The sequence below is a fragment of the Loa loa genome (genome assembly GCF_000183805.2).
Source record: "Loa loa unplaced genomic scaffold supercont3.43, whole genome shotgun sequence".
In the NCBI taxonomy this organism is placed as follows: Eukaryota; Metazoa; Nematoda; class Chromadorea; order Rhabditida; family Onchocercidae; genus Loa; species Loa loa.
Genome location: NW_018108223.1, coordinates 307,265 through 328,942, shown reverse-complemented (window position 1 = coordinate 328,942; position 21,678 = coordinate 307,265). Strand labels below are relative to the sequence as shown.

Sequence of the window (21,678 nt, the reverse complement as noted above, 5' to 3'; positions counted from 1 at the left end):
CAAGGAAGGGGGTGAAGAGGACGTAAGTGTGAACACTGTCTTCAGAATTTTAAAGACCGAATCCTGAAATAAAATTTAGCAAAATTCTAATTTTAGCGGAATAGGCAATGTAATGTTGTGATAACGGTGGAAAAGGAAAATGAAGGCGGGTTTTAGCAAGTGTAAAAAGAATTCAGGAACAAAAAAAGAATTGGACGATGAATGGTACAGAAGGTCATAGGGCAGGAAATAAATTGCTGGGTTTTAATGAAAGGCAATGGGAATGACACAGGCGGTGGACAATAGCATAATGGAACTGAACGGTGGAGGTAGGAAGGTTTACACCGCTACTACAGCCCCACACATTACAGACAGGTAGGCATGAGGAGAAAAAGGGAGGGTAACTTCAAACCCTACCACCCCGATTGCTATTAGGAAGTGCCAGCAATGAATTCCGAGTGACGACACACATTGTGACCATCGAAATGAAGTGAAATAAAAAAGGCGGTCGATGATGTCAACTGTGCTCAAAGATCGAGGAATGTCGTCTTTGGATATTGAACTGTTGTCCACACCTAATGACAATAAACCTTGAATACGAACCTTTTAGAATCCTGAAATATAATATACATCAAGTTTTTAGACATCGACCATCTTATGTAGTTCAAAATATCATCGAGCATTAAATAGATAAAATTACCTTTACTAGTTCGGACTAGACAGTATGTTAAGTAACTCCTAGAATTTCATCCAGATGACTAAAATCTTCCCAATATTCATAGTTTATTACATAATTGTAATCCGTCTAAAACGATGATACGTTTGAGCTAAAGTCATAGGAAGGATTTATGTTATTTTTACTTATTTCAACAGTTCAAGAAACGCTGGTATATCATTTCCTTCAGCATTTGTCAACGGACAGGTCAAAACTTCTTTGTGTGCCAAAGAAAAGCTTACAAGCTGAAACAAATTTAGACCTATTTCCTCTACAATATACTGAGTGGATAGAGTAGAAGTTATAAATAATGTTTGAGAAGCAGTAATGAGTTGCATACTGCAACAGTGTTCCTCTCACTCATTTACTTATTAAACTAAAAGTTTGATTCGCTGATAATATTTCTCAGTTGTTGGTTCAGAAATTATCACCGAAATAATTGCTCACTTTTTCTGGAAAATAGGGCTTGAAAGCAAGAATCATCAGAATTTTCGCATCCATTTTACAACCCTATCCATTTCTAAAATCTCTAACAAGGCTAAATTCAATCAATGCATGACACAATAGCTTCTCCACTTCCTTGAAGCTTGTTGAATTAAACAAACATAACGCCACCTTCAAACTTTCTGCCTCAGTTCCCCTTAGCAGACAATGCACATTGTTTTAGCCCTTGCTAATTAGACATTCTATAATAATGCATCTATCAAAGATTGTAAAAAATCGGTGCTCAGAGAGCCAGAAAAAAAAAATGAAAATGAAAGATATACTATGAAAGTGTTATGAATCCCTTTGAAATTTCAGAATGTCCTGGCAATCTGTTTATGATGTGTAGCGTATCGTTTGTTTATTTTAGTGAACCTAACAAGAATATTTATTGCGAGCAATGCTTATTAAACTTTGACATGAACTTCGATTTTTTACTTCTCACAGCAATGTATTCCAAATTTTTTGGGTACTGAAGAGTACAGCTTCAGTTCTGTGTCGCAATTTCATATTGTCAACCACTGCATCAGCAGCTGTGAGCCGGTGCTTAATATTGGTTAGTTAAAGTGTTAAAATGAATAAATGAATTGAAAGTAGCAAGTTGTTTGGCAATTTTTCAGCAGCATGAATTTTGATAAACTCACTGATTTCATTAGAATTCATATCCATCACTACAATTTATTTTGTTGATAATTTTTCATTATTTTTACGATTAACATCTGAAAGAAGCATTCTGATTCAGGCTGTTAACATCTCATTCTAAAAACTTTCGCACTTATTTCTCCAATCATCACCAACTTCTTAATTTCTGCAATCAAAGTTGCCATCATTACAGTCCATACAAATTGTCTTGACAACCATTAGTAGATCAGTCACTGACACAGTCAATCAAAAACAATGTAACTGAAAAGGATACTGACAGAATGGGGTTAGAAAAATACAGAAATTAGAAGGATTGAAAATTTTGCAACAATGCGAAATTCTTACTCCTGCTTCCCAAATCGTCATTTTTTTAACAGAAGTATTTGTGATAAACTCCTCATCTCAAGATATAAATGTTATTACCACAATTGCAGGAGCGCAGTTGTGTATAATTAGACACCGTGTTAAGGCAAGAGTTCAGAAGGACGAAGAAAGAGAGAAATTACAACAACTATGAAGTTTTTCTTTTGTCTTCCAGAATTCGAACAGTGTTATTTACTTAGAATGTTTCACAGTACTGTTTTAAGGTCCTATTTGAAGTGCACTTTTCGAAAACATCTCCTCAGTCATCAACAAAACACCTCCTTTATGCTTTTCTTGGCATAACATATCGCCCTTATGAATCATTTTATGTCCAAATTGAAATGATAACTTTCTGAACTATCAACTTTCTAAAATGAATAATTTTATGCCCAACTCCTTCCTTTCTATACACACTTTCTCAATGTTTTATTATACATTCAAAAATCTATTTGTCAGCTGATATTGTGACGAGATCTAAGTTTCTTCTCCTTGTATTCCAATAATTGCTTCATTATAAAAGTTTCATTGAAATTACATTGAAAAGTACTGAAAAAATTCTTTGTAATATTGGTTCGAAATTGTCCCATCCTTATCTTTTCACTACGACAGTATGGATCTCACTTGGATATGAAGTAACATATTTCATAGGAGCGGATATTTTTAATACTGTACCCTTATTGGATTCAACTTGTCAAATTGTAATATTTTGAATGAAAGTCATAAACTTAGGATATAAATCGAAAATATTTATATATTTTTGAAGAGCTCTCACTGAATTTAAAATTGCTTAGATGTCATTCTATCCCATTCAACCACTAAAAGTCTTTCAAAAAATTTCAATCGTCCGAATGATATTAGGGTGCCAGAACTAGCAGTTGTAGTCAGTCATAGTTTATACCGTACGACACTATTCGCAAACAAGGTTACGTTCTGATAAAACTCAACAGAAGCGGACTGGTTAACTGCACAACCATTAATATTAAAGTAAAAAGAAAAACTATTTTTTAATTCGGGATGAATTGATAGCGGATCACAACCCCAAATATCGAGTTTTCAATGACATGGGCAACTGGCAAAGATGAAGAACTACTGCGCACAGAGATCAGAGCAGACAATAGAATAACAGACCTACAGTAGTAAGACCTGAGAAAGAAAATGTAAAATGGTGTTGATCCCTACTACTCACTTAAACACTGTAGTATTAGATAGCAATATGATGATTAGATTTCGATAATTTCAAGATAAAATTGGTTTTTTCTAAGTTTAAGGAATTTGATATCGCACTTTGGCGCGTACATGAACATGTGATATATTAAAGTTTGAAAACCAAATTAATTTTCTAAAAAATTAAAACGTTGTAACAACAGCAATATTTGATATCTGAACATTTTATTTATGAATGGAATTGATTAGTTTTTCCAATTTTATTAAAGAAAAAAAATTACGAGAGTTATTTACAAATTCAAATTGATGGTGCATTTCTAAATAAGATATTTGGTGCAACATAATTTCATTAAGAAATAAAATAAATTTTTGAAATAACTCAAAGTCAATTGATGTCGCAATTTCCGACTCTTTTACTGCGTTCGAATGGTAATAAATGCCTCTTTTTTGCAAAAATATTTCAAAAATCTCAATCGACCAAAGTTCAGCAAGCCATTTATACTTCTAGTCGCAAGCCCAGTGCGCATATGCTTCTCCTTCTTTTACAAGTATTTTTGCAAGCTGTCAAACATTACAACAAAGAAGATGTCTGCGACTTAGCTCTGAACATTGCGCTCAAAAAAGCATTTCTTCTGAAAGTTAATTTAAAGATTTTTTAAACTGAAATCTACAAATATTTGCAAAAATATTGTGGCAAAATAGTTTAAACTATCAAGAAACTTTGACTCGAGATGGAATTTGAAAAGAGAAGTAAATATGTGAATAGGCGCAGATGAAAACAAGAAACCAGTTTTCTAACAAATTACATGAAGTTTTTTTATTATATAGTTGATGAGTATGTGAAAAAAAGTTCTATAATATCCTGTAATAAACTTCTGTAAAAATTTCACGCGATTTATAAAAAAAAAAGTCCTGTAAAAAAATTATGTAATAAAAATTCATTTAATTATATAGCTGATGCCGTAAATGATTTTATTCCCCAAAATAATTTTATGGCCAGCCATGGCTAATCGATTTATATGAAGAGAGCTTGATTGCTTAAGATATACTAACTTCCGTATTTTCATTATGTCTGCCGCATTTTGATTGGTTATCTTTCAAATTCGGTCAGGGTATTTCTATTACGGTATAGAAGTGAAATGAAAATTCAGTAACATCGAAATCTGCCTTCAAATGAGGCAAAAAAGTGCTTTTGTTGATTCAAACTATTGACGTTCTAATCAAAAACTGAATTTCGAAAGTAAAACATTTTAATATTGCTTTTGATTGAGAAAGATCTATTAGACAAATTTTGACAAGTGTATTTTTAAATTTTCCATTACCAAAAATATTCTCGACTGCTGGTGTGCGCTTGACAAATGAGAAACAAGTTCAGACATGCACTGGTTTAAAATTTTTTTCTTCAACTTTCATATAACCATGTTTTAGAAATGAATTTGTTGAATTATTAATGAAAGACCAACTGACAAGGATGCCAAAATGAAACAATTTGCCAGCTGACAATAATTGAAAAGCTATTGATCAAGGTTCTTCCAGAATATTTTCTTTTAATTATTCGAAGCTTTATGAAAGAATGAAGATGAAGAGGAAAAGAGATTTATAGCGGAATAAAGTTGGAAACCACAGAATACGACAGCAAAAGAATGTAATGTTAGAATGAATAATTGTTTCAATTTCGTTGTGCCTTGGAAAGATTTCGGTTCTGATTCAACTTCCGTGCTTGGAGAGAGAGAGAGCTGTAGTCATTAAAATCGCTAATTATTACTTCAAGAATACTATCGCTGATCACCATTAGATAAGACTATAACTTGCCAACTGCTAGTTCGATTTTTGTGAGCCCGTATAAATATGAAAAAGAGAAAAAAACCATTGTGAAACAAATGAGTCAATTGAATTAATTTAAATTAGGATAGAAGTGCCTCACGATTATTTTTGTTATTGCAGGGAGACGTAATATTGTAGATGGAAATAGTAAAAATAAATCTTTAAAATTCCTCACAAGTTCTAATATAACTACAAAATCATCCATTCCCAATTTTAGAAATAATATCAGATACTTATCTAAGGGCCTCATCATCGCTGGTTGCAAAGATAGGATAAAATTTGTAAAAATAAAAATAATTTGATTGACTGGAAAAGGAAACTGTGTTCAAAATCAAACAAGAAGATTTTGCATGGAAACACTGTTGTTCCAGATAAAAAAGGAGCTAAATTTCAAGCATAAAAACAAGAAGTAACACCGGAATGATGTAAATGGTTGTGCATACTATTGCAAACTATGAATTCAAACTTTTAGATCTTTCATTACACATTCGTTATCTTTTAGGCGATCTGTGCTATTTATTTCTGTTGTGTGGAAGAGACATTTACTGTTTCCGTCTCCCCTACCTCCGTTGTACCTCGCACGCTTTTCAGTCATCTCCTAAAATTGACACTTTATTTATCTAAAACAAAGAACAGTGAAATATGGAACCGATGCCGGAATTTTCCTATAATGTTCTTTCCTCCAGGGATTTACTATTTTGGACTTTTAAAAAGTTATTTTTTATTTTTTTTTTTCAAAGCTCTATATGTTTGGAGATTTTTTAGTGCACAATATCCATCGTTCTACACGACATTTCTCATGCAAGCGATCTCTTGCCATTATTTATCTGGATTTCAAATTATAAGTTGGAAAAAAAAAACTTTCCATGAAGTAAAACAACGACTAGTTGGAAAATGGTAGGAAAAAATTATAAAACGATTCTTTTACATGAAGCTATTTGAAAATAATAAAGAAATTATGACCGATAATTCCTTGTTGAAGACTAATTTAAACTTCGCATAATTAAACATGATTTCGTGAAGTGCTGCAACTTTTAATTGAAAAGAAATGGACAAGGAGTAATGAAATGTGATAATGTTGTCATGGTAGCATATAATGCATATATGCATGTATACATGGGACTGTTGCAGCATTTGCGATGAGATGTGAAGAAGTGATGATTATTCCGTTAAGAACGGTAAGAACGGTAATAATTATTTTCACGTTTCCTATCTCGCATTTTCCATCACAATTTTCAAAAAAAAAGTGCAAAAATGTGCGCTGTTTGTTGATAAAACGGTTCTGATGTATATATAAATCACAAATAAAAGCTCGGAATACCCTTCTTAAGCTAATAAACCAAGCCATCTTTAAGCAAATTTTTCTACTTTCATTTAGTAATGCTTCAAATTGTTAGCGTTAATTCCAGTTGGTATTCGTTTAAAATTTCATATCTATGGGTTAATTACTACTGAGATGATTTGATAGCTAAACATTGTAAACCTCTTTTGAATGACCATGTTGGTCATGAATATTCTGTACTGTATGATCTGATTATTTCCCCGGTTCTTGAATTAAATGGGAAAATTTCGATTTTTTTAATTTAGCTCTTCATCTTTGAAATGTAAAAATATCCTTTGGAAATATTCGGCCAAAGAAGAGTGAGGGATGTGGACAACAGACCGAAATCATGCTCTTGAAAAATAGATCCAGTTATAAAAGAAACACAGAAAAAAGAGTTTCACAAGGGATAATTAGAAAAATAACACTTTTTTCTACTAAATGAAATAATTTCCAAAGACACTTTATTTCGATGATTTAACTGAAATTGTTTAAAAATCGTCATATTTAAATTAGTTATGATCTTCTTTTACACTTCTTTGATTATTTGTAACAATTTTGCTAAACGGATGGATGCAGTTATTACTGCAAGAATGACAATTTTCATCCCTGCAAAACTTTCCGGATAAGCAATTTCTCCGAAGCATATAAACTGGAGTGATGATGGGGAAACCAATTTGAAGCTTGGCTCACTTTCGAGCAATGTTTTTATCGTGACTAAAACAATGAAACATCAAAACATCCTTATAATTAATTCTATTTACAAATATGATACCCGCCTTACAAAATTTACACACTGCGGGAGAAAGGAACTGTAACACTCACCATTGCAACAATAAATCATATCCGCAGAATTTTCAATAAAACCGAATTCAGATCTCACTAAAGCTCTTTTCTTTTGATGTATGTGAACATTATAAAAACTGACATTTGTATTGCGAAATTCTTTCCGCTATTGTTCTCCACTTTATCGAAGTACTCCAAATGATCTGCCATATCTATTCTCTCAATCTAAAATTTCATTGTTTCAGTGTACTTAAAAAAATGTCAGTGACTCATTTACACATTAACAGTAATTAAGGACAAAAGAATTCATAAAATGAAGAAGTTAAGGTAGTATCTCAACCCCTATAAAAATCGAATTCGAGAAAGTAATACAAGTTTAATCACTATTTTTTCCAAGCTGGCAATAACAATTAACCTTTCATTTAATTTGATTAAAAAAAAAGAAAAAAAAGAACTCAGGAAACCAAGGAACAATTAAAATCTCCACAAAAATGTAGTGATCATCCCTAAAAAAAATTGTTTATTTTGGGGATTGAAAAAAATAAGAACAAAAAACTAGTGGAAATCATAAAATAAGTTGACGATTTGATGATGAGAAGACGACAAATTGAACCATATTTTGAAAAATTAAGGACTTTCATCTCAGCTCTTTCTTTTTCAAATCCTGACAAATTACTCGCCTTGTGCACTTTCCACATATTACTTTTGTTCTTTTTCACTCATTTTAATATTTATTAGTGCAAGGGTCAAGTACGAAAGACCGAAGATTTAAAATGTGCCGACAAGTAGTTTTGTCAGCATTTGAAAGATGACAAGCTTGCATTGGTCGTCCCAAATTTATTGTTAGCATAAAATTGCGCTGAAAGTAAGTTATATGGAATTCGCAAACAAATAGTGAGTAACGAACTCTCGACATTTTCATATTTGCCAAAACTTCCGCGAAATGAACTGAACAATTTTTGCCAAATAAAGTTTAAAAATAGCTTTGTTTCGTTGCTTATTACAATAACACGCACTTGCACAAGTGTCTATTTTTTATTTCTGTTTGTTTTTTCTATCAGAAATAATGATTCCAAAAGAAAGGGATTTATGGTTGACTTTTTCAGTTGAAGGGTTGAAACCGGATGAGAGTAACTTGAGAGAATAACAACATCTGGAAAGTGATAACTCTGTGTTCTAGAGAACCGATTGCAACAGTAATTTGCAACTGCTGTTGATTTGAGAAAAAAAAGATAAGCAAACGAACAATAAAATGACCAAAGAGGGGACAAGGTTTAGTCGTCAAAAGTTTCTGATATACTTGCTTAATTGGATTCTGCTTTTTTATATTGGGTATGGAATATTCCACTGAATGTACATTCTGACTTTTCATGTTCAACTAGAATTTCCAAATGCAATAAGCTCCTTATTAATAGCGTAATGTTCATCAAACAACGACTGTCTGTTTTCAGAAAAAGCCTAAGGCTTATCGGTTATTCACCTTAATTTACAACTGAGTTATACTACTAATAATCTTAAATAAGAAAAACTTATAGTAACTAAATGAAATTAAAAGAAAACACAGCAGTATGCTAAAATTATTTATCGTATTAATGTGATATATATGTGGAAATATCGTATTTCCTAGGAAATAGTCAACGATGACAAACAGAACAATTTTTTTTTGTTTAAATTTGGCAAATAGAAGACAAATTTCAAACTAATTGAAATGAGGAAATGCTTCTGATTAAAAATAATTCTACAATTGGTCAACGGTGATACCTACCACGGCAATAATTTCGACAATTACACTGCGTGCAAATAAGAATTTTGCAACGGTCGCAAATAAACGAAACACATTTCATAAATTATTACTAGGAAAAAAAAAAAACTATCCAAACAAATATGAGATGGCCGTTTTCTGGTTTCAAAACCTTCCTTTACCAAAAAATTTTTGCAGGAAATTTCTTCCTTCTAAATATTTTTCAACAACTTTAATAACAAATTTATTCTTTACACTTCAAAGTGAAAATCAACTCATTCCGTAATTACGGCAGGACCGGAAAGGGTTTGCAACGTTCATTCTCAAATGTACACCAGTAAACAAATACATACTTGCATTACCAAATGAGCACAGAAGAGAATCAAATAAACATATGCACATCAAAGGTTGTCAGACTTGAGAATAGGAATTTGCGAAGTTCGCTGTCGACATGATGGTGTCAGCGGCTGTTTTGGTGTACCGGGTTGAGATCGGCTTTCGATATTACGCGCACTAAATCAAAATTAACATGATCCAGAATGGCTGGTGCGACAAATGACAGAATGACAGATTTGCAGTGTAATTTGGTTTTGGTACAATATTCGCTAATTTTCAATAATTAGAAAAGTAACGAACTTGGTAAAGTTTGCAAATCAGATAACCTTACACTGAAAGCGACGAGCAAAACGAGAGGGTAAACAAGCAAACTCGCGCATATATATATATTGTTATATATATGTATGTATGTATATGGGTGTGGGTCTCAATGGAAAATGTGTTTTTCATGATTGTACGCTCACCTTGCAGGTGAACGCTCATCAACGGAAGCACTGCATGCAAGCATACTTCGAGCGGACGCATTATGTTCGCTTGGAACTCCTGGAGCTGTAACTCCTGTACCGGATGATCCTTTGCGTGCTTTTCCACTGGCAGATCCTAACCCTGTTATCACATGGGTTCCACTTTCATTTAATATCAACGACGGATTTCGCCTACGTGGCACTGGCGATTTCAGATAAGCTAAAACAAGATTAGTAGTCTTTCGCAACCCACTCTACTTCATTATTCGAATTTAAATGAAGTTATAAAATTGAGAGTCTACAGGTATAGCTAGCATTCAAAGTCTATTATTATGAATCGTTGAACGAGTAGACCATTACCAAATATTTTATTCAACAGCAACAGCTGCTGCTTTTTGCTCATTTTCATATACACAACAAAAAAAGGTTAGAAAGAAGGGAAATGACAAGCCTTTTTAATTTACATATTGACAAAAGTGTTAAAAGTTTTAAGAAGTATATCAAAGCGATCAAGATGGCAAGTCTACTGACGTGGGACTGTTTTTGCTATTTACATCTCGAAATAAACAAACTTTCTCAGCAACATTGATAAATTAGCCGCACATGCACTGAATTCTTACCTACCTGAAGTACCTATAAGTAAGCAAATGTAGCGACACAATCGCACATATGTTGTCTGCAAGTGAATTATAGCATTCATGCTGTCACTAGAACAGAATCACGACGAAAAAGTAAAGCATTTATTAGCAACGAATCCCACAAAAATTTGAAACCAAATAAGTACCTGCCAAGACGTTTCTTCGAGATCTTTGATAAGTTAAATCATTGCTGGATGGTTGTGCATGTCGTAAATCATTTGCTGAGAGTAAATTATACGTATCAAGCGTGGAATTTTTCTCAACTCTTTCCTGAATTGATTAGTATTAGAATTCAAGCAATATTAAACGAAACCTGCAAACAAGTTTAATAAGCAACGGAGGAATCGTACCGCGGTCTGACTTCTGACGTGTGGAATCGTTGTAGTTGTATTAGAATCTGAATCGGAACATGCGCTACTAACACTAGAATCAGAAAGCCTCCTGGGACGCACCATTAGTGCTATGCTTCTGTCAGACCTAAAGTATTATAACAAGTCGTAATGAATTAGTCGCCATCCATATTAGTGTACTGATTCTACAAAAAGAAAAAAAAAGAAACTACGGATTAAAACAAAATAATACTGGTGGTCGACATATTTGAGCACTGCTATCATTGTTACCTGATTATATTAAACATAAATCTGAAAAGGCTGAAGAACATGAGCACAGTTACCTTTGTTGGGATGCTTGTAAAATAGCTGTGAGATGATCAACAAGTCTCCTGAACCGTCTGACTGGACCAGCAAGGAGAGCAAACTGCACTACATACATAGGGGTTTCCTCATTTGACGCTGTTCTGTGGGCTGGCTGGACAATATCTACCTAAGAAACAATAATATTAAGGACGGTAAACAGTTTCCCCAAAATATGTATTTTTTGAATCAAATCAACTTACCTGCATTTTCACACCTCTCGAAAAAACACTACCACCAGCAGTTGGTCCACGCTTATACTCAACACGAAATGAATTCTGACCAACAACAGAATGGCTAAGTTCATGGATCTAAAACAAATGTTGGTGTAACACCGAATAGCAAGTATAAAGTCAAAACGCAATTACTTTGATTACCAAATTTGTAATAGATCTGTTTTGGAATTAGACACCTTCCTGTTGTATGACTATGGTAAAAAAAAAAGAAAAAAAAAAAACTCAGCATTCTTGTATGTGTACTGCAGTGCGCCAAAATTCTTTGTGGAGAAGGAATTACTAATGCCTGACATGGAAAAAAATTTTTTTTTGTCAAAATTTCAAAATTTATTGGACTAACCGTTAGAAAAGCGCGTATAAGTTCGGCTTTGATGGCATTCACTGTTTTCCCATGAGCCGGTATTATTTGGACATCATTCCGCTCAACACTTACGCTCGATGCAAGGGATCCAAACCATGATTTCTTTACCAGACTAAATGGACAAATGAAAGTTAAGAGCAGGAAGCAATCATAGCAAAAATTTTATCAAAAGATTAAATTTAGTCAAGATTTGTTAAGTCAAATAAAAAAACTTCAAAAGATAAGTTCAGTTTTTACTATATCTCGTTATTTTATGCTTTTTGTAATATTTTAAAGCAACAATATTTCAAAGCAATACTTTAATATTTTACATGTAACATTTTAAAGTAGTGAAAGCAGTAATAACAACTGTATATCTGGTGGTAAAACTACTTACTCGGAGGATTCCAACATTTGATTTTCTTCAGAGTCACTCTCTCCAGTTCCGCTACTTCCACTGCTCATTTTCCTACGATGAAACCGTGGTGTCCCCAACAGAGAATTTTTAATATTCGATAATCGCCGCCATGGTCTTGACGTACTAATTGTGCTACCTGTAGAGAATGAACGTATTAACAGTGTTCCTGCGGAGAAAAGACATATTAATTGTGCGACTTGTAAAGAATAAAGGATTATTTTATAACAGGATAATGTGTATAATAACAACTGTGCTCGTACTCAAACTGTTTGTGGATGTATTTGCAGAACCCATACTCGAACTTGAACTCATCCTTGTTTCAGGCATCATATTTGAACCAGCATGTGAACGCCGAGGATTCCTTTGGAGATGCTGTAAATAATTCATATTCGTTACAAATACTACTCAATACTACAGAGGTATTTGTTATGAGAACCAAATGCAAAAATCCGCTTCTTACAACAGATTAAATGGATGGAAACACAACTTTTTTTTTTCATGATGCTCATTAGGTTATTGCAAGTAGCAACTTCAGTGAATGTTAAACCTTATCATCGATACTGGTGCGCACTCGTCTTGCCGCAGCAGCTAATGCTTCCGGATCAACTGGTTGGGTATAATAGTGATAGTTGCTAGTTCGCGCCGAAATTCTAAACATCCCATCATTTATAAGAACTTTTCGAACTTAATATTTTCAGGCTTCCGGATTACGATTCGAAAATATTACAAATTTTTTGATTAAAACAAGCCTTCCATGGTCTTCGACTTGTGAAATAGCACTACAGATTTGTCGTGAAGATGGGGGGCCAATACCACCACTGATCGACTCACGTGGTGATGAGCGCGCTGAACCATTTGGCGATCCACCAAGTGAGCAGTGCCTATCTCGGCTGTATCGCCTTAAGTCTTTTTTCTCACATGAAGTGAAAAGGAAGAGGTATGAAGTTTAAAAAATGAAGCAAAGTTTTAAAAACCGAGCAACGTTGACTCACATAAAATGAGGAATTTAACAGACTTATTCTACTACCCGTATGTTTTTCGAGGGTTGATCGGAGATCCTTCACTGATTGAACCAAATGGATATCTAGAAAGTCTAGAAGAATCGGTACGTTTTCGTGGTGGATCATGACTAAGATTAGAGCCACGAAGGATAACCTAAAAATTTACATTACTTTTGCGCTATTTTAAACATCATAATTATTAAATCACTCCTAATTACTCTGAAAAACGTTCTTCTGCAAAAACGATTCCAAGATTGCAAAAAAGAAAAAAAACCTCAGTTTCATCCTCATGAGCTGGTCTACGTCTTTTTCGATCTAACAACAAGAAATAAACCATTTTCTCTGTGTTGTGCCTGCAATAGTCTAATTTACTCATCAGATTTAAACAACTTCATACATGTTAAGGATTCCTAGCCGCACTAAAGACAAATAGTAATAAGGAAAAAGAATGTGCTGCAAAGATAACCTTGGAGACAATAGTTCTCGGATCAATTTTCCTTATCCTTGAAACATCCCAAATTCGTCATATGTCGAAAGACATCTGAATCAATGTTTTCTTCGCTAGGGATTATATAGGTCTGGAAAAAAATAATTTTTGATGGGATTGGTTTCACTTAATGACTTTTCATAAGATTTCACAAGCGCTCATTACTATGAAAAAAATCACCTGTATAACTTGTGCCATCGGTAGTTCAAGTTCAAGTTCGGCTTTCGAGCTATCAGCAACCCATGGATGTTTGAATACTTCACTCAACTGCAGGTTAAATATATGAATTAATACGAATTGATTTTATTGCATTAAATCGAATATGGTTTATTTTAAAGTAGAGAACGAAATCGAATAGTCTTCTTCTGAAATCATTTTGGAGAAATTTTATTGCTCTTAAAAAAGTAAAATGAGGCGAAAAATAATATCTCACAGAAAGCCGTTTTTGTGGATCAACTTCGATCATAGTCCTGAGAAGATTTTGGCAATCAGCTGGAACGAAATGAGGGATATGGAAAACGCCCTTCTTAACTTTTTCTAGCAAGTTACGCAGATTATCATCGTCAAAAGGTAAAGCACCCTATAAAATGTTTGAATCAGAGGTATCACATACACTTAAATGAACATTTATTGAATCATTCCAAATAATATTTACCATACAAATAAGCCAGAAATGACAGTGATTGTTGAGAAAATCAGTAATAAATACTAAAAATGATGACACTGGCTGTTGAACAAATAAACAAACTCACAACTAATAAAGCATATAAAATAACACCGCAGGACCAAACATCAGCTTTCCGACCGTCGTATTTTTCTCCCTAAAAATCATGTATTACTGAATTGTCCGGGTAATTAATTTCCAGATTTCATTGTGCTAGTCTTGATTTTTATTAAATACCAGAAGATTAAATTTCACATAATTTTTATTGATAAGGAATATCTGAAAATATTATAAAATTTTACCAGAGAAGATTTAGATTTCAAAATTTCAATGAAAAAGACATAAAAAAGTTATGCTGCAATATTATATGCTCAATGCTCAAATTCATGAAACTTATTTAAAACCACCGTAAGGTTGTCTTGAAAAATATATTTACATACCCGTATAACTTCCGGACAAGCATAATGTGGTGACCCGCAACTAGTTTCAAGCATTGAACCTTCAACTTGTAAAGATGCCATCCCAAAATCGGCAACCTGAAATGCTTCTATCAGGCCTTCCCACTGTACTAGAAATGGGTTGAACTCCTTCACAATAATATATTTACACTATATTTCAAAGAAGAAAAGAAATACCCAACAGATAAGAGGAATTCAAAACAGCTACATACTCAATATCGCAAAAATTCACAAACTTTGACTCCTTTCAGCATACCAACAATACTCCGAAGAATTAAGAAGAGTTAGACAACTGCTGAAAATTTTCATGCTTTTGAAAACAAACCTTAATATTGTTTCTATCATCCAAAAGCAAATTTTCAGGTTTTAGATCCCGATGGCTGAAAAAATTAAATGTTATTAATATATATTTGTAAAACAAAGCTTCTACAGATATAGAAATCATTTAAATCTTAACGAAACATGCCTACACTGCCTGGTCAGTTACGGATAACTGATACTATCAATTGAGGCATGTTCTTTTACTTCATCACTTTTTAGTTCGTATCCCTTCTTGACAGTTTACACAGAACGAAAATATTAACTTATTTGTATCGGGCATCGGGCACCTTATGCATTCGCTGCACAAAAATCGCCAATTATCATAGACAAGCAAATTGATACTATTAACATTACCTCTCACGCTAAGCAATTTAAGATAAAGATTTATAGTGATTAAATAACACCATTTTATTCCACACGACCGTCCTGCATCACCTGGTCATTAGTGTAGTCAATCAGTCAGTGACACTTACATAAACTTAGAAGAAATAAATCATACGAATACCAAACAAAAACTGTCAAGGAGTTTTAAAGGGTGGAATTCCGGACAACATTTTCTTAATGTCTACGGAAACTATAAATCAACAGGAGCTGATAACTCCTGATAAAATCTGGATCGAAATTTTATTTTCAAACTAATTCTACCTCATTACAATTTATTTTACAAACCATATATTATGAGCGTGACAAAAATCCAGAGCCGAAATAATTTGTCGAAAAAAATTTTCGTGCTTCTTTGGCCATCAAGCGACCTTTCCGGACCAAGTAATCAAATAATTCACCACCACTAACATGTTCTAGTAGCAAATACCTGTAATGACTTTGCTGAAAGTTTTTGAAAAAAAGACTAACTTTTGAATCAAATTGAAGAGAAAAAAACACCATCAATTGCAGATGACAGGATGGAAAGACATAAACTATGAGGAAATTCTTTTATTTAAAAGACGGGCCTTTTCATAAATAATAGAGCTTAAGAAATAAGGAATGATTTTTCATAATTAGTCATGTCTTCCTAAAAAAGTAAAAATGTAACAATTGTTTTTTGCATTGAAAGACTTTGAAAAAACACGAGAGATTTCGAAAAACTAACAGATATTTCTTGTTTTCATAAACGTCATAAAGATGAAGCACATTCGGATGTTCAATTAATTTCATTATTGCAATCTCGCGTTCCACCTATAAATACTTATCACATTTCCTTACTATTCATTGAAATATAGATAAATTTCATTTACATATTAGGGAAAAATTTTCACATGGAAATTTTCCTCATATATCTTATTAATTTCGATATTTTAAATGACAAAGTTTCTGGTGGTGATTTCATCATACCATCGACCACTCCTGAACAAGGTTTACGATACCAGTTATCATCAATAAGCTGCCGGCTGTTAACAGTTTAACTGTACGTCATAAAAAATAGATTAACTCGTGAATCAGGTTGAAATGCTTCATTTATCTTCTTGATGCAAGCATCAGTGTTAGTGGTAAGGGATCCAAGATTTAAATTTGTAATGGTGTACAAAAACTGAGAATCCTCGGATTTGTTTCGGGTACTTTGAATGTACATAAACCAACCTTCTGAAGAACTGACTCACTAAGTTTCTCTTTATTAACAATTTTTACAGCAACTTTTCGACCAGTGATACAATGTGTTCCCGTCTTCACAAGACCTGAAATCTACATTAATCAAAGATTAATAACCTTATTTCTCTTGTAAATTTCTAGCGTGAAATTTAATTCCTCGACAGTGCCACACTGACGCTTGTTTCCGCTCAATGGCCGAGTTGAATTTATTCATATAGTATTGAACTCACATAACCTGTTTTTAAGCGGGATGGAAAGAGTACAAAGTCCACACCCATTTTCACCTAGTCATCCAACATTCTCTTCACTTTCAAATGATGCTGTATGAATGCTGCATATTGGTAGCATTCCCTCTTTAGTTTGATTTTTTGCTGTTTTACTATCATTCCCATGGAATCTGCCATCTCAAATTAACTTTTTTCTCCTTAGTTTTTTTTGAAATAGAGCTAGATTTAAGGTCTGCAGCAATTTACAAATAACATTTTACTGGTAGTTAAAGAAAATTAACTATATTTCATTTTACTGACTCTTCAATTTCATAAGAAAAACTGATTTATAAAAATTTTAGAGTTGTTAAAAATGCCGCTTAGAATCGATTGTTCGCCATCAGTTTTTTTTTTTTTTTATTTGACTATGAAAGACAGTTGTATAAGCAATTCATCAAAGGCTAATGAAGACTAATGAAATGGCACTGCCGTTACTCTCCCATCCTTTCCACTTTCTTGCATTTTCGACATTCTTATCAATACATATCGTTTGATTTTTTTCATTCGTAAGTGAGGTTATTTCATAGTGTATGTCCATTTCCACTTCATTAACCGTTCCTTACTGATAGTAACTTATTACATCTTCTACATTGTGTTTCTCATAGTGTCTTCGTACGAATTCGCGTCAAACGTCACTTCATCTTACTTGGGTACATTGACTTTTAACCTTCAAAAATGTCATCCATATGGACTTAACTAGTTTTGGAGTACGTTGCCAAGCGAAAACACATTTTGAATCTTGTATTTCTTCAATGTAACTTAACTTTTTTCAGTGTATTTCCTCATTAATTATTTAGATTTCAACCCATTTATCCTCCCTCCCTAATCCCAAGTATTTAATTATTACTTTCTTCCCGCTTAATTTTTACATCTCAAATTGAAATTGCCCGGCAGCTTGCGAAACAAAATCCCTCCGAGGATTAGCCCAAGTGGAAATATGTCGATGTTGGATTATGACTTGTGACAGCATATGCATATAGATGACTCATCACTTCGACAATTTGTAGCGCCATATTTGAAATGACTAAAGTGGGGAATTTTTGGTTACACTGCGCATTTCATATCCCAAAGTTTCTCTCCGTAATTTCATTACAATACAGTGTAATGATGACTCAGCAATACGGCTGTAATGAAGCGTTGTAAGTTTTAAAACTTCTGGTTGGTCAGTTGTGCTTTCTCATTTGGGGTAATCAATGATGATTATTTCTTTATTATTGTTTTACAGCACTTAAAACTGTCTTACCCCATCACAGGATAAGATGAAGTCTTGTCTTGGTCGGAAGAAGATAAAATGGAATTGAATGGTTAGCCAAAATTGATTTTAACTGAATAATGACCAGAAAGAAGTTAGTTTTGACTAGTACACTAAAAATATGAGAATGTTTAATCGGTTTTTGGCAAATAAAAATTGATGCTATAAAGTTGGTTAAATTGGTAAAAAATTAATAACATACCAATAAAAATTGGTATATTGTTTGATTGAATAATAAAATTTTGAAATCAGTAAATTCAAGACAAATATTAAGGGCATATTTGTAAATAAATAAAGCTTATATCCCCTATTTTAAGTTAATGAAAGAAATGAAAATTTTACGGTAAGGTTCGGTCAATGAATTAACGATTAGATGTAAAATGACTGATTGGGCCAACGCACGTGGTGACGTGCAGCAAAATGAACGCTATTAACTGGTAAGCAAAATAGTTTTGCGCCGAATGTCATTATTTCGTTCGTGAGGCAAGTGGGACATGAATTACCATATCTTTTGAGCCATAAATTCTCTTTCATTGCCTAATTTTATATGCACACATTTTTATAAATGAAACAATCAGTGAAAAAGACATGAGTTATCAATAAAGGAAAAGGGTCAACGATTCTTCTAAAATGCAGCATGGAGGCGATGTAACCTTCAAGTGCTAATACAAAATGAATACAAATAAGCACAAGACGAGGAAAAATGTTTTTCGATTGATTAGAATGGAATATTACAGGCAAAATTATATACCTTCCAATCGATGAATAATGGTTACTTTTGTTTACTTCCTTGCGGTAGCTAAATCCTAATCCTTTCAATCAACACCTAACAAAATGCAAGCATTTAAAATTGGAGGTAAATGAATACTCCCACGATTTTTTCGGTTCAGGATTGCTTTCACTCAAGAATTAATTTCTTACCATCGACATTATACAGCGGCCTGTTCTACTGGTGTAATTGAAGGCTGGGTTAAGGCGGAGGATGGTCATCTATGACTGCACTTCACTTGAAATGACGCCGTCACTGAGAAGTATGGGATACATTGAAAGTTTGAAGTGTCAATGATCTATATTAGGTGGAGCTATTATAAAGTAGTTTTTAAACAGCTTGTACTTTTGAAACTGAAATACTCTAATTACTATATTTCAAGCTAAAAAATATGTTGAAACGTAATATCTGATGGGAAGAAACCTCCGTAAAGTTTCCACCTACTTGTTCCTGTTCATTTCGTACTTAATCTCTAAAAGTTTAATATTTTAAATCCATTCAAATAACAAAATGATACCCTTTTGTAATTTTGGGAAGTCTTCCCTTACACCTCAAACTTTGGAATAAAACTTACCAAAGAGGTCGCAATTTCTTGCTTTTCATTTCATGATTTCAATTTTCTCAGTTTTATTTTTCCTAATTGTTGCCAGTCACTTGTACATTTCTCTCAACTTGCTAAAACACTTGTAAACTTAGATTTTTCTAGGAAGAAATGGCTTTAAGTTTCATTTAACAACTAACAATTCGCCATTTCATACTGGATCAGAGAACAAAAGATTCTTCACTAATCATTTTTAGCTTCTTAGAATGATTTTACCAATTTCAGGACACAGTAAATAATGCATCTTTCGTTAAATCCGTTTTGTGACTTTACTTTAAATTACTTTAGTACACGAATAAAATTCGGGAATTCCATTTTTTAAGAGATATTACTTATAAGGGGTAATACTTGTATATAATCGAAGACGAAGAACTCTTAAAGTGAAAGACAAGGTCAAATAAAATATTATCTACGTGATTTTAAATTCTAACCTACAATGATTGGGTAACGAATAATTGCGCAATCCTTCCTAAAAAGATTGCACCAATTTGCAATTGCTGACAATTATTTACAGAAATATCCGTTGAAGTCCAACTTGGAAAAAAATCTACTGATGAACTAGCTACGGTATTTATATAACTAGGTAACATTGTATTTATTACCGTTTTGCGCATAATGAATTTCGGAACCTTATGTTCACTAGTTTAAATGTACATGTTTGAAGGATAATTGTGACATGGCACAGCTTCGTATATTTAAATTATGTTGGTATTACATAATTAGCAAGAGAGTGCAAGTATAAAAATCGTAATCAGTAGAGTACGAAAGTACTGTTTCAAGAATCATTATCCTATAACTGAATAGTATTTCTGCATAGTTATTGGTTGAAGGACAAAGCTGAGTTAGCTTAAGTAAATAAAAACGAAAGCGAAAATTGAAAGACATACCCGTTTGACCTTTTCCAAGTGTTTTCTCAATTTTATACGGTCCACAGTACTGCGCTTGGTGAGAGAGCGCTACCACAGTCGTATTTGTTGCACTACCATTACTTGCCGTTGTCATGTCTGTAATTAATCACGGAGGAGTAAACAGTGAGGAATATAAGTTAAATGGGGAACTCAAAAATTTAATGAAAGAAATTTTATGGAAATGGAGAACTTGTTAGGAAGTAAAAAAAAATATCGGGTCAAAAATGTCAGAATTAACAATGTACTCTTTTATTGTTCATATCGCTTACTATAACTGAGTAAAAGTGCAAAAAGATTTCAACAAATTACCTTACAAATATTATAAATTGGTACAGACAGTAATGGAAAAACGATGAGTATGGAAAGACTTGTTCATCTATATTGACCTCCCTTATGCTAACCTGTTTTTACCTGCCGTCCCTCGCACTAATCGCACAAAAGCATAGCATGTTGAATATCTCCATGTTAGAAGTATACTGTTTTCAGTGTTCCAAGAAAATCCCAAAAATCTAAAGTGAGGATGTTATGGAATGAACACTGCTACTAATTGCGAATGAGAAATGCTACATAATTGATTATTCCACAATGGATTGCAAAAGTTTACTGACTATAGGACGATATAAATGATGTCGTAATAAAGATAACAGCCATTCATTCAATCAATCAGGATTTTGAAAAAAAAATTAAAATCTGAGTGCAATAAAACATTAAAAATATTGTTTTAAGCCAAATCTATCGAATGATCCGATTTACTTGCAAAAAGAAATTTCATTTCGTTTCCTCATTAAAAGACTTCAACTAAATGATTAAAATCCTCCGTATAACTCTGTAATCTCAAGGTTCTTCAAAAGAACAGACTACACTGCTAAAGGTTTACTTCAGCTAACATAGCATTTTATACAGTGCGATCATTTTTTGTGATATATCTCTTAATAAGGATTCACCTATGTCCTATTCAAAATTTAACGATTTCCCTCCCCATACTTCAACATCTTGGAGGCTTTGTTAGTTCGCCAAATCTTTTTCCAGCGGAATTTCACAGATTTCAGATTTTAAGTAAAATTAATACGGTCATAATTTCAAAAAATCTTTCCGATAATTGGCACTATTATCTTTCAAGGTTTTTCATGATCCAGGAAATCCTTTCAATTCTTATGAGATTTTTTAATGATCTCAAAGGGTCAACCCACTTTTTCTTGTAAAATTTATGGAATTCACCTCT

The 21,678-nt window shown here is 33.1% G+C and overlaps 4 protein-coding genes across 4 annotated transcripts; all 4 read right to left on the bottom strand.

The window, feature by feature from the left end:
- Positions 1–4,893: 4,893 nt before the first annotated feature.
- On the bottom strand, positions 4,894–5,765 carry LOAG_01210 (hypothetical protein; the record flags this gene model as incomplete). The annotated part of the gene is made up of 2 exons (XM_003136750.1): positions 4,894–5,082; positions 5,637–5,765. The coding sequence occupies 2 exons, from the start codon at positions 5,763–5,765 to the stop codon at positions 4,894–4,896; spliced, it is 318 nt and encodes a 105-aa protein (XP_003136798.1).
- Positions 5,766–9,292: 3,527 nt separating this feature from the next.
- On the bottom strand, positions 9,293–13,480 carry LOAG_17135 (serine/threonine kinase SAD-1; the record flags this gene model as incomplete). Its single annotated transcript, XM_020449794.1, has 13 exons — positions 9,293–9,531; positions 9,819–10,038; positions 10,603–10,726; positions 10,807–10,933; positions 11,130–11,278; positions 11,352–11,459; positions 11,725–11,857; positions 12,122–12,278; positions 12,403–12,514; positions 12,690–12,792; positions 12,892–13,041; positions 13,170–13,297; positions 13,418–13,480. The coding sequence occupies 13 exons, from the start codon at positions 13,478–13,480 to the stop codon at positions 9,420–9,422; spliced, it is 1,686 nt and encodes a 561-aa protein (XP_020306637.1). The 3' UTR covers positions 9,293–9,419.
- Positions 13,481–13,631: 151 nt separating this feature from the next.
- Positions 13,632–15,353, bottom strand: LOAG_01207 (CAMK/CAMKL/BRSK protein kinase; the record flags this gene model as incomplete). Its single annotated transcript, XM_003136747.1, has 7 exons — positions 13,632–13,721; positions 13,811–13,897; positions 14,064–14,210; positions 14,383–14,451; positions 14,735–14,830; positions 15,078–15,132; positions 15,337–15,353. The coding sequence occupies 7 exons, from the start codon at positions 15,351–15,353 to the stop codon at positions 13,632–13,634; spliced, it is 561 nt and encodes a 186-aa protein (XP_003136795.1).
- A 395-nt stretch (positions 15,354–15,748) lies between these two features.
- Positions 15,749–20,550, bottom strand: LOAG_17134 (hypothetical protein; the record flags this gene model as incomplete). Its single annotated transcript, XM_020449793.1, has 4 exons — positions 15,749–15,884; positions 16,164–16,249; positions 16,652–16,746; positions 20,436–20,550. The coding sequence occupies 4 exons, from the start codon at positions 20,548–20,550 to the stop codon at positions 15,749–15,751; spliced, it is 432 nt and encodes a 143-aa protein (XP_020306636.1).
- Positions 20,551–21,678: the final 1,128 nt, after the last annotated feature.